Here is a 13,485-nt window from a genome sequence, read left to right as displayed (position 1 = left end):
CCTTCTCTTTCCAAGGCACCTTCACTTTGATCTATGAAGAGCACAGGATCCACACACAAAAAAGTAGCCACCTAAATCATCATGCTCTTAACTCTCTTTGCCTTCTCATTTAAGAAATTCCTTAATACAATGTTGCTAGCAAACAAACAATTTCAAGACATTTATTACTTCACCTGCAGTAGGATTTCTAGTTCCCAAAGAGAATCAAAGCTACTTCTTAATAATTCAAACGCTCATAGTCTCACTTTGAATGTGTTTGCACTTCTCTCCATATTGTCACTGTATTGTTCCCAGAGAACTATTTTCTGTTTATAGTAATACATACTCCACTATTAATAGGTCTCTTCCAGTAGAAATATGAGTCCAATTTTCTTACTTACTTAAATCCTAATACGTGGATTTCTTTAAATCCTGGAAGCTTCTCAAATATTTTTTGCATCTGTAGAAAAACATAAACTTGTTAATCCAGTATAATTTCTACTACTAAAAAGCAAAATAAAATATTAAATAACTAGACTATATTTTTCATATTTTGGAAATAGCTTTAGGAAACAGTTTTAAGTGCCCTTTTTGTGGTATCAGCTTTGCTCAACTTAAAGAGAATATTTGGTTTGTACATGCTGCTTGTATCACCTGTTAATAGAAAAAATAAAGTACGAAATGTGCCTTTTTTAAAGTAATGCAGTTATTAACTGGATTATCATCTGTTTACATAACAGAGGGAGTCAAGCAAGATGCATTGAATAAAATGTTTTTCTTATTTTCAGTTGTTTTGGTTCATAAATTGTTTTGTCATTCAGATCACTCTAACTGTGAACTGTTAATTATTTTGAAATACTAACCACATGTAGATGTATTTAGAATATCTGTGAACTTCTTTAAAAATGCAAGTTTGAGCTGTCTCATACAAATAGAATCACTTTGAATATTTTCAATTCAAATGCAAACAATTGTACAATTAAATGTTTTTTAATAGAAGAGTCAATATGAAGAATAAATAATGAGCAGAGAATATGAATTCTGTACACATTTTTCAGACTAGAATAACATGTTTCTATTAGCACCTCAATAACTAACAATGTTTTGAACTCCAACTGACTTGGTAAGCACAAATCGTTCCTTTTCTGTTGTAGCTAAACAAAAAAGAGTATTTGATGTATATCTTTTGTGTCAGAAGATGGATTTTTCTTAAAGACACAGTGCCAGTTTTCTTTTCTGATTCATTTTCTGGTCCTGTTAAGTATCAGGTAACATATTATCTAGGCATTTCATCTTCTAGCAAAGCCTATGGAGTTGAGGGAATTCAGCACTTAAAAAGAAATGAAAACACTTTTTGAGGGACAAGGTCCTTTTAATTCAGCATATCATTTATATGTACATGAGGTAAAAAGTGGAGGTCTTTTCTCTTCCTTAGCTGTATATTTCCATTCAAACCCCATATAAATTTAAAGCTTATTTATTCATGAGTGAACATTTGTCAGAACTGGTAAGGAATGTGCAGTCAGACCTACAGCTTTCTCTGTATCTCTAAGGTAAGTTAAGTGAAGAAGTAGAAGAAAATGGGGATATTATCTCAATACCATTATCACTAATATTCCTAGATGTCTTTTTTTCTTTTTCTTTTTTTTTTTTTTTTTTCTCCCAGCAAACATAAGAGAAGCTAATATCTAGTGCAGAAAATGGGTATCATCTATAATTCCTTTGCACATCTCTCACAACAGGACAGTAAGAAAGGAACTGAGGTAACTACTTCATTTTGAGCATGGTCTGACTCTAGAAAGTAGTGCAGAAGTAATATTTATGTAATTATGCAAGTAATAATGCATCCTCCGTGGAATTGTTTAGAGGAAAGTGCATCAGCTGTATTTCATAGTACTGGACTGTTAATCGTTATTTAGTCAATATTTCATGTCAAGAACAGCTTTGGATTCTTTAATGTGGACAGATGAAGTTTCATGGCAGTGGAACATAACCTAACAATCAGGAAACTTTACATTTTTCCGCCTCCTATATGCACTTCCTTATATTCTACTTGCATGCTATAGCAACATTTTAAAATTAATGAAATAACTCAAAAGTCAGATTGCTGAATTGCATCATTAAATATGTGACAACCAAAGTCAGCAGGCAGTTCTTTTCGAGGATAACACTGGAAATCTCCAGAGAAGCCACTTTTTATCTGTTCTGCCAAAACTTTCTTCACTGTTTTTCTATGCATATCTGAAAATGAACCAGGATAGTGAAATAGCTTGTACCGAGGAACACTCATGAAACTGATGAGCAACTTGTTAAATTTACTAAGCAAGCCTTTGGGGAATTTTGTCATTAATTGCTATCTATATAAATGATAGCTGAACATTCAGTTATCATTATTAATTATACAAAGACACAACAGATGTTCCAGTTCTTACAGAAACTATGGTAATGCACAACAAAATGATGGGAAGTCCTTTGAAAAGTAGTTCAGACAACAGTAGCTAATTGCTTTTAACATTTATATTACATTTCTCATTAGTTTTATTACAGAAATTAAATTATGACAAAGTACTGTCCATGAATTCCTGATTAAGCCCAAATTATATACCTAAAGTTACAGTTGGACCAATATTCTCCTCATCAGTTATTTGAGGCTCTACTGCTGACCAAGATGCTGGCTTGGTAGCTGGACAGATGGCCTAAACAAGGGCAAAAAATATCTGTACATGAAGGAAAACTGAAGGTCTTGAGACAATAGAAATTATGTACTTTAAGAGGATGGTTGATTCTAGTTCTTTTTCACTGTGAAGGTAATTTCATGTTATGAATCTCAAAAAAGGTATAAAGCCAGCTTTTCAGCATTCACTAAACCTCCTTACCTGTAGCTGAAATTTGGCGGCTAGTTGTCGGTACTGTGGGGAGTTGGGGTCATTAAGTTCAGCTGTGTACTCCTGATCAGTGAGAGTGACACTGAATTCTACCATTTGCTCTGCAGGCAGTTCTGGGACTGTATTTGTTCCTAGTTCCTGGAAAAAAAGAGGAGAGAAAAAAATGGGAGAAATAAACGCAAGTGATTTTTTTCTCCCTACATTTCAGTATTGAATAGATAGAAGTATTCCTTTTTAGGCCCCTCCCCAAAATAGCTTTCTGAACCATATCCTGCAAATGGCAAGGCTTCCCAGATGCATCTGTTGTCTTGTTTCTTCTGCCTTTGCAAACAAGTTTCTATTACTGTGACTGGAGTGTTGCCTTTTATATGCAATAATGAAGATGATGAAGAGAATCAAGCCATTTCTTGCAGAGAAAGAACTCTTCTTCTTTCCACTGTCATGAAAGTGTTATGGCTTTACTTGACATTTTGGAGGAAAGTTTGTTACTTCAAGGTACAAGCAAATGTTGAAAGCTGGTTGGTATCCTACCCTTATAATGCCTTTGGTCAACAAGCAAGACTGTCTGTTACAGTATCATGTTCAGACATATGTATTTTTTTTCATTATAGTAAAGTAGAATTGGCCCTACCTGGGTTACACCTTTCCTGTGCAGTTGACTTTACTGCTTTTAAAAGTACTCTTATTATGTTTATTGATTCCCAAAACAGTTTGCAATTTTGGCCTACATTAGTAATTTTTTTCCTTTAACAATATTAATCTCCAAAAGCCAATTACTTTGCAGGCTACCATGCCCTGACCACAGGAAGGAATGTCACTATGGGTGCATTCAGAAAGATTTTCTAGATCATCCCAGATGTAAGGTAATGTAATATTTTTGCTGATTATGGCATCAGTAGGGAATTCTTGTTCACAAACAGTGCTCAGCTTCAAATTTCATATCTTGGAACACAAGCACCCAAGGGAAATAATTCAGGGAGGCCATCCAGGAAACACTGCCTTCTGTCTATTTCTGTTTTACTACAGAAGAAGTCTTCTTCTTCTATATTTATATAATAAAGAATAAGTGAAAGAGGAAAGAATGTATTCTGCCTCCATTAGTTCTGCATAACTCAGCTCTGAATAACTCAGCTCTGCTAAGTCATGACACATGATGCCTCTGTTTTGAAGGAAAATATATTTTGCACTGTATATAAAAATATGGTTTAGTGGGTGATATTGGTGGAAGGGGGATGGTTGGATCAGATGATCTTGGAGGTTTTTTCCAACTTTAATGGTTCTATGACTGTTCTGTAACATTATACAATATAAATACAAGATCAATACATGTATGCTTTCTAGATGGCTTGAGATACAGGTAGGTAGTTGAGACTTTTAAGATGTGTTTGTTTATCTGGATCCTGAGGATGAAATAATTTCAGACAGTAAAAATACTGTTTATCTAGGATTATCCTGGTGTAATTCCTGTTCCAGAGCTGAGAAGCTTGCTGAGGTGGGATGGTGAAAGGCAGCATTTTCCTGTGGTGTGGTGGGTGAGGTTTTGGCCAGCATTACCACTCTGAAATTCTTGGTGGTGATGCTGAGACCCTGAGTTCACACAAGTGGGAAGGAGGTGGAATGAGCCTCTGTTTATGCTGAGAGCACACAGACAACAAAAAAAACAGACAGTCTTTCCAAAGAGCTACTCCAGAAGGGTAAACTCTTTCGAAAGAGAAAGAAACCTTAGAGCAAAGCAGAAGAGAAATTCAAGACAAGGGTTCCTGCCTGGAGCTCCTCAGAGGTGTGACCCACCCAGGGCCCTGGACAGATCTCAGTCTGCCTCCAGAGGGCTTCTGGAAGGTTTTTAATGAAAAGCAATTTGCAAAATAGTGTAAAAAAAGCAACAGGCTCACGATTAACAGAAAAAAAAAAAAAAGAAGAAAAAAAGAAGAAAACAAAAAAAGACTTTAAAAAGTGATTGCAATATTTTTATACTTTCTACTGCATATGCAAGAGCCATCATTCATGATATAGATCAGATGTTGATAAAACCCTTCAGCCCTACTATCAGTAACAAAGGGGAACATTAATGGTTTATAAACATTAAACATTTAAAAGTTTTTCCCTGTTTTTCTGCCCCTCCTTTTTTTTTTTTTTTTTTTTTTTCTGCTAGCTGAGTTCAAAAAAAGAAAAGGTGAGTGAAAAGGAGGGATAGAAAAATGGGCTATCCTCACCTTCACAGGAGTCTTCGTGTCATTGACAATTTCATTGAGTAGCGTTCCGTTAGGTATCGGTGCATATGGAGGGAGAGATGAACCAGGGGGACCTGGCAGAGATTCAAATAAAATCATGTGAGAACAGGTTTGCACATCAAAGATAGACAAAAATCTTCCCTTTTCTGTGTGTTGGTCAGTTGTCAGCTCCCTGAGAGATCTTTGTGTCTGTGATGGCCATTTATTCAATTTAAAGTAACAAGTCTTTGACAGTTTTCCAGCTGGTGGCAAAGCTACCACACTAGTAGTCATTATCAGTAAGATTCTGTCGTATTCGATCCACTTAAAAATATGTATGCAGGATGTTTCCTCCTTGAATCAAACTGCTCATATTTACAGATTATTATCATGGAATAAATTTCTATGTTTTTTTAAAGAACTCTGACATACAACAGTGTTGGTAGGTCTAAATGGATCAATTACTCAGATTAATGTCTTTGTATCACTGTGACTTTCTGGCTAATGTAATTGTTTATTTTCATCCATTTCCTTATTTTGGTTAACAAAATGCAGCATCTAAAAATGGTATTTCATAAATGAAGCAAAATCAGCTCTACTCACTACATGTGAAACTGTGAAAACGTAGTTTATAAGATGCATTAAAGACAGTGAAGAAAAACTGAAATGCTACACTTGAATAGAATCATAGAATAAATGCTATAGAGAAATCAAAAAATGCTTCTTATAGAATATTTTGCGAGACCATTTTTATTGTACATGACTGAACTTGTCATGCTTCTACTGCATTCATTCAATTACAGACTTCTAAGATCCGAGTCACTGATTTTAGCAATTCTATTTAATGGGCAGCTACACAGCAAACAGATTTGACTTTACCTGTAGAAACAGAAGGAATGTCTTCCAGCTTTTTGCCACCTGCTTTTTCTGTGGATATTTCATCTTTCCTATCAATCAAATAGAAATGAGTGATTTAGTGCTGTACTGACAATGATGAAGGTGTAACAAAATGTAGAAATGGCACCTACATTAAATATAATTAAATGAAAAAAGTTATTTGTAGTGAAATATTTCATAAGCTGATTAGACAGGGCAATGGACCATTAGATTCTGTTTTATATTATGGAAATATTTGCTTCCTGTACTCTTCTTCAATATGGTTTTTGTTCTTACAATGAACAAAAATACTGATCAGATATATTCCTCTACCCAGTCCTGTTGGAAGTCTGCTCATGAGGTTTCATGAGTGATTTTCTTTGAACAGTCGGAAGGATGGAGTCACAGAAATAAGCACACTGCACAGGATCTTCTCTTTTCAAAGTCTATAAATAGTTGACCACTGACAGTAATGAGAACAAGACCTTATAAATTGTCTAAACCAACTGGTTATCTCCTTTGCTATATCTCATCCTATTGGGATAGTTTGATGAGTGTTTTGGCCTTCTAATTTTATATCCAATGGACATTTAATGGTTTCAAGGGCATTTCATGCTTTGATATGAGGTGAGGATGGGAGGACTTTTTGTTCAGTTGTCAGCCTGCGCTAGAATATCATCAGTCTAAAGACAGTTTTGAATCAGATTCCTGGGACAATATTATAATGATAGTAGGAACCTTTAGATTTTGATCTGGATGTAATACTCATGGGTTAATGCTTCCCATGGTCACCAGGCAGACAGCTGAAACTTCAAGTATATGGCGAGTAACAGGATAACAAGTGTGAAAGGATTTGTTTTTGTAATGTTAGTGTTATTATTTATTGTTTCTGTCATTTACTGTTCTATGCTGATGAAAAAAAATTGGAACTGATTCTGCTAGCTTGCCTGGTGGAAGAAGTGTTGTGTATAAACACATGTACAAAAAGTACACTATATAGTTGATGTGTTAAGGTTTCCTGCAGTTAAGACTGTAGAATAATTTCTACTCTAAAAAAAAAAATATATATATATTAATTGTAGCTCTTGGAAACGTTTAGATCCTTAGATAAGAATCTTTTAAGTCATATATTGAGATTTTTCTTTCCTAAAATTTGACGCGAATAATTTCAGTTGTTTTGGGTTGTAAGTAGAGTGGGGAGAAAAAAAGAAGCCCCACCATGGAAATTAATGAGGAACATTTATATAGAAATATCTGTTATTAAGACAGTACATGCAGGTGGAGTGTTAGTGAAAACTGGTATGAGTGAAAGACCTGAGGGCACTGCAAATGTGTAGTGTCATGCTAACTGAGACAATGTAAAGCTTGTAGTGTGAACAGAAAAGATGGCTCGGCTGCGTTCCTACACAGGACCAGACTAGCTGTTTAGTAGCATAAACAAAGAGTATGACAACTCCTGATTTACACAATAATTAGGTATCTTATGCAGTGAGAACTAAATTTCTATCTGTAATGTTTTCACAAAGTCAAATAATATCTCTACATGATAACTCACAGAAGATCCAGAACGTTTCCCTAAACCATGTAGTAGTAAGGATGGAAGTCCAACAATTCATAAGCACAGCTGTCTGTATTTCCAACTAAAATATTATTAATTTCATAGAATTTACCTCAACTTCTGAATCGTGCCTAGAGAAAACTTCATGGTTTACATAGAGCATAAGGACTCTGAAATCAGTCACTTCACTTATTGCCTTGCTGCTGCTGTTTGCACTAGATTGAGTGAGAAGACCTCCCTTTGGACTTTCAGGTGAGTTTAATTGGGCCTTACATTATTAAAAATACATTTATTAGAAAGAAGAATACTCAAAGCTCCCATGTCATAATCAAGAAAGATATAGAAGACCTCTGTGATCATGAGACACTACAACATATGAATAGAGAAGATTATTTGCTACATTTGAAAATCTAAGAATATTTGAAAGAAAAATAATGCATAAATCAGAGAAACTGTCGACAATGGTTTGTTTGGATGTGCTGTAGTATTGATATGCAGAGAGTTCAATATTGTAACTTTAATCCTCTCATTCTCAGACTTCTGAGCACTATCTGAAGCATATTTCATTTCCAAGAGAGTTTTTTCAGAATAAAACATCACATTAGTTTATGAGAGCATGACATGTAAAAATACAAGGGAGAGCTAAAGTGAAGGCATAGCATTTTCATATTATTTCTCAAGTAGCCTCTCAGATAAACTTTTTTCAGCTCTCTGATTATCCTTTTGAAAATTATAGGAATTGCATGTAATCTTTTGTCACTTTCTCCATTTACATTAGTCTAATGCAAGGCCACAGCTCTACCAGAGCAGTGCTTACATTAGTCTAAGAAGACATCCTGTGTCGTCTCCAAGTGAACAGGCAACTCAGATATTTGCCTGCCTTAATTATTTTTGATTCAATTACTGCAATCTATAACACATACAGCATACACATCTCTCACAGAATACACCAAATACACCACAGTGCTATCCACATAGATGCTCACATCCACACACATCTACACGTATCTTTTTCATAAAAGTCAGTAACATGAAGTGATGAGGTTCTACTTGTGCTACTTACCTTTCCTGGAAGGTTCTATGTTTTACTCGCTGCAAAAAGATTAAGAAAAACAGCATTTTACTAGTGGATGCATCCAACCATTGAGCAGAAGCCTGTTAGCTCCTTTGTTTACTTTTTTACATGTTTCTTCTAACACATGCCCCCTCCTCTTCCTGAGCAATATTTTGCCCTTATATAAGCAGATGGGGAAGCAACTTGGAAGTCTCCTTCAGTTTCTAAATAAACGTCAGTAATCCTTACCCGTTGGATTATTTCCAGGTGCTCTTGGGAATTGCTGAAGTTTTTGCCAATGTCAAATATGCAGAAGGTTTCCCTCTGGCAGGCAGTAACCCAGTTCTGATATTCAGAAGTATCAGGAATCCGATCCAGAAAAATACGAAAGGCTTCCCACACAGCTTCCTGGCAGACTGAGTAAGAAGAAAGGGGCTAGGGATGGATGTTTTGTACCAAAAAGTAAAGTTGAAAGCCCTTTTTAAAGAGATTTGGGATTTACACATTTTACTGTACTTAGTAAATAAATCCATCTTCTGGGTATTTCTAGGTCTTGTAAGTATTTTTGAGTTGACAGTCATTTGCCTTAATGCCAAAGGATTAGTTTTCTCTGAGTTAAGGACTGTAATTTCCCTCATTTTAAAAAACAGATTATCTTGGTCTAACATCATCAGCGTGAAGAAAGGGCAAACACAAAGCACACTTTGTTTACTTCAAAAATACATACAGTGGATGTTCCAGTGACAGCAAACAGGGAGGTAAATTAAAAAGAAAAATAAATCTAGCAGTCTTCATAATTGAATAATCAAAATTTTAACTGTATATACAAGTTTTGTACATCAGAATGGTTAACTGGGCATAGAATAAGCTAAGTAGAACACATGTAAGATTTCGATATTCATAGAATCATTTAGGTTGGAAAAGACCTCTGGAAAAGCCCAACTGTTTACCTAGCACTGCCAAGTTTACCCCTAAACCATGTCCCTAAGCACCACATCTACATGTTTTTTGAATACCTCCAGGGATGGCGACTTAACAACTTCTATGGGCAGCCTTTTCCTGTGCCTCACAACCCCTTCAGTGAAGATTTTTTTTCCTAATATCAGATCTAAACCTTCCCTGGTGCAACTTGGGGCCATTTTCTCTTGTCCTATTGTTTGTTCCTTGGGAGAAGAGACTGCCCCCCATCCTGCTACAGGCTCGTAGTTGTAGAGAGTGATAAGGTCTTCCCTGAGCCTCCTTTTCTTCTGAAGTAGGGGAGTGAGAAAGCTATTGTGGTGGAGTTCAGCTGCCTAGCAAGGTAAAACCACCACATTCTGGCTAAATAACCAATACCAAGCCCTGGGGGATACAACTTATGACCTGTCTCCAGCTGGATTTAACTCTGTTCACCACAAAACTAGCCACCCAGCCAGTTGTTTACCCAGCAAAGTGTATGCCCATCCGAGCCATAGGCAGCCAGTTTCTCCAGGAGAATGCTGTGGGAGATGATGTCAAAAGCTTTACTAAAGTCTAGGTAGGTAACATTCACAGCCTTTCCCTCTTCCACTAACTAGGGCATCTTGTCCTGGAAGGAGATCAGGTCCATCAAGCAGGACCTGCCTTTCATAACCCCATGCTAACTGGGTTGTCCTGCATGTGCCATGTAATGGCTTTCAAGATGATATACTCCATAACCTTCCATGGCACTGAGGTCAGACTAACAGTCCTGTAGTTCCCTGGGTCCTCCTTCTGGCCCATCTTCAATGGAAAATATATTTTTTTAAATGCATCAGGCTAACTTCATTTTCTTACATTCTAAAATTGCAATGCTTTTAGACTTCTCAAAGTTTTAAGGACTTCCTGTAGCATATACAGGCTTTTATGTTTCTTTAAGCACCTCTGGAAAAATTGAATGACTTAGTATGGGTAAAATTCCTTTGGAAAGAACACCATTTTCTTCCTTTCTAGACAACTGTACACACTCATTTATTCAATATTAAAAATCTCCTCTGTGGAGATGAATCACCCAGTTAAATGCCAAGCTACATCAGACAAGATTAACAGGGACTGTGGCTGCGGAGAGAACAGTAGCATTCTGTATTATTTAGGGAAATGAAAGTGAACACAATGAAAATATGACAGAGGTGGAGAATTGGAAGAGATGGTATTCAGAAATGGCTGTAAAGGACATTAATTTACTGGATGCTAACTGATTTAAGTACATGACAGTATATAAAATATGTAATAGTGGAGATTAGTACTTGTATGTAATTCCATTGGCTCACTGCTTATGCAAGAAAGCTGTAAAGTTGAGCTGTAACATGGTAGAAACACAGAATGCATATTAGGGCTTGGTGTTGTTTTTTTGAACTACTTTCTAGCAATCAGGGACTACACTTCTGAGTGCACTTTTACCAGCATCTTGTTGAAGTCTCCTCTTTGTTTTAAGTTGAAATATTTCTAATTTCAGACAATTCTGGAAGATAAACTGATCCCTCCTCCAGGCAGCTACTGCCTATCTGACTAACTATGCAAGTCTTTGTATCTCTGTTCAGACACCAGACAATCCATACACCCAGAGTGCTTGGATTTCACTGCACGCACTTTGTACAGCCTCCAACTAAGCCTTGAATGTCTCCTGTCTGTACCTGGGTCACATTTAAAACCACTGAGTGGTGCAAAGAGATAACTAGATTATCTCAGGCTAGCACAGACCTGGCCAAGATGTGCTGTTCTGTGTGGATGTCCTTGCTCACTTGCAGAAATGCCCACTTCTGTAGGTAGACCCCTGCGGGGCCTGTGAAGTTGTAGAAGACAACCAACATGGCTTGGTGGCAGCTAGAATCAATGTGCTTTGAGCAGCATCAGTTCAGTTTATTGGAGCTATTGCTCTATGCCCCGTTAGTGGGTGACTACCTCTGTTGCTACTTGGTGATTCCTCTGGTATTCTTCTTCATCAAAGCCAGCTGTATTTTCAGTGTTATAAAGGGATAATATTCACTCACTTGAGATGAAGGAACAGGCTTCTTCAAAACGTTGTTTAAAGTTAAATGCTTGTAGAGAAGTGGAATTTCAAGCAAAGTAGAAAAAGCATTTTAATAAAGCCTTGGTGGCAATTTAAAAACTGTTGCCTTTAGCACTTTACTTTGCAGAGTTCATTACCGTGAGATGGGACATTTATTTTCAATACTTGATACATGCTTTGACTTATGGTGAGATAATTATCTGCATTATCTAAAATACCAGTGTCTCTGCAATTAATGTAATCAGTTCTAGAAAAGGGTATTCTCAAAAATTGCTGTAAGGATGTACTCACATAGCTGTGTTAGGGCACTATAATAATAATTCAGCAACCACCTTCCCTCCCTGTAGAGCAGCTGTATGTGGAGCAGAGGTGGCCAGATTATTAAAAAGTAACAGGCTGTCTTTTGAAAAGATTTTCATTATGAGCTAGCAGTTAGGGTTTCTTTCTATCATTTTTTTTTTTCCTCACATCTCTCTGGCATCTTGTTTTTCTGTGTAGCTGCTGAATAAAGATATAATATCTGATGAAAATCCAGTTTTCAAGGTTTAAATAAATGTGACATGTGGCCAGGCATCATAACTGACCCTGTGCATGTTCTCAGTTTGCCCCACATGAAAGACTGTCTTCATCCTGATGAAGGTTTTTCATTAGTAACTCTCTGAGCACATATATCTGAGCAGTTTTTTCTTATGTGCTCATTCCTGATGGTGTTTTAGTGTGAATTAATTAGAATATTAAAAAAATAAAATAAAATTTTTCCTCAGGAAGTGGTAAAATTCTCTAGAGGACAGATATGATCCATAGTGCTTTCACACTTCCAAATATTTCATGGGACTTAGAGGGGTGGAAGTGGTCTTCTAAACTTTAGATGAGAAAAACAGTGGACCTGAAGGTATGTCTACAAAACAAAATGAAGATAAGATTGTCCCACTCAGGCTGTCTAGTGAAGGCTGAAAGACTCCAACATGGCTACCAAATCATTGTTCCATGAAGGCTTGTGCTGTGGTTACTAGGTGTAACTTCAGGAATAATGGTAGAATCACAAAGTTTTCACTTCAGATTTTTTTTTTTTTTTTCATTTATCACTTTTGTCAGGTACATTTGCATGCTCAGCTGGGAGGACAGAAGTCATGAGTTTTGATCTTTTCCTTGAAGGAAAGTTTTTCTGAGGTTTTAACCAGGAACATTGTAATGCAAAACATGCAACTATTAAAGAGAACAGAAACACTTTTTCTGAATGAGCATACCAATCATTTAGCTGCAGTCACCTGCTTTCTTGTGTACTTTTGGGGAAGAACTTCTGATTCAGCTGTACTCCAGAAGAACCGTGTGACACCTACTCAGAAGAGTTTGTGAGTGTATAATGTTCTGCTAGGAAAGAAGAGGTGTAAGTTTAAGCATGCTTGCACTACAAGTCTTACAAAGCCCTATCTCCCACTCAGAAGTGATGTGCTGCTCTCTGAAAAGATGTTAGTAGCATGCTCATCAGTTTTAAAGGAAAATTTCACAGTTGCCATTCCTTAAATTCAGGTTAATGGTAGCTGCCTGTCCTAGGAGACCTTGTTTTATCAGGGACATAACCAGGGAGTTTTAAGGATTTTCAAGATTAATTCACGTTTAAGAAAGGCTTTTTGGATCAGACTCTTTGACATAGGTTTCAGAGTTTGCTCTAATGCCCACTGGTATGGAATTCAGTCCTACAATAGATTCCAGATATGTTTGTATCCATAGGGATGACTATAGACATGATGTGGCTTGTCCATTCTGCCTAAGAGAAGTGGCTACTGGAGTAAAATTTTTGCAGCTGTACATCCAGATTTCATTTCAGAGGGAACAGACTGGTTTACTGAAAGGGAGCTGGGGATCAACCAAGTTAGAATACATGTATGTGAATGGTTGAAGACCTATACAGAGGA

At 36.6% G+C, this 13,485-nt stretch overlaps 1 protein-coding gene across 1 annotated transcript in view; it reads right to left on the bottom strand.

Annotated features, from left to right (window-relative positions):
* Positions 1–13,485, bottom strand: part of IMPG1 (interphotoreceptor matrix proteoglycan 1) — a gene marked incomplete at both ends in the record, with an annotated part of 58,097 nt that overhangs the window by 29,489 nt on the left and 15,123 nt on the right. Inside the window, 6 exons of the mRNA XM_084283285.1 lie at positions 381–439; positions 2,856–3,002; positions 5,078–5,169; positions 5,954–6,021; positions 8,572–8,600; positions 8,812–8,978. Of these exons, the coding sequence (XP_084139411.1) occupies positions 381–439; positions 2,856–3,002; positions 5,078–5,169; positions 5,954–6,021; positions 8,572–8,600; positions 8,812–8,978 (562 nt within the window). The remainder of the gene's footprint in view (positions 1–380; positions 440–2,855; positions 3,003–5,077; positions 5,170–5,953; positions 6,022–8,571; positions 8,601–8,811; positions 8,979–13,485) is intronic.

This window comes from Netta rufina, assembly GCF_964035555.1.
Source record: "Netta rufina genome assembly, chromosome: 3".
NCBI lineage: Eukaryota > Metazoa > Chordata > Aves > Anseriformes > Anatidae > Netta > Netta rufina.
This window is presented reverse-complemented; position numbering and strand designations above follow the sequence as displayed.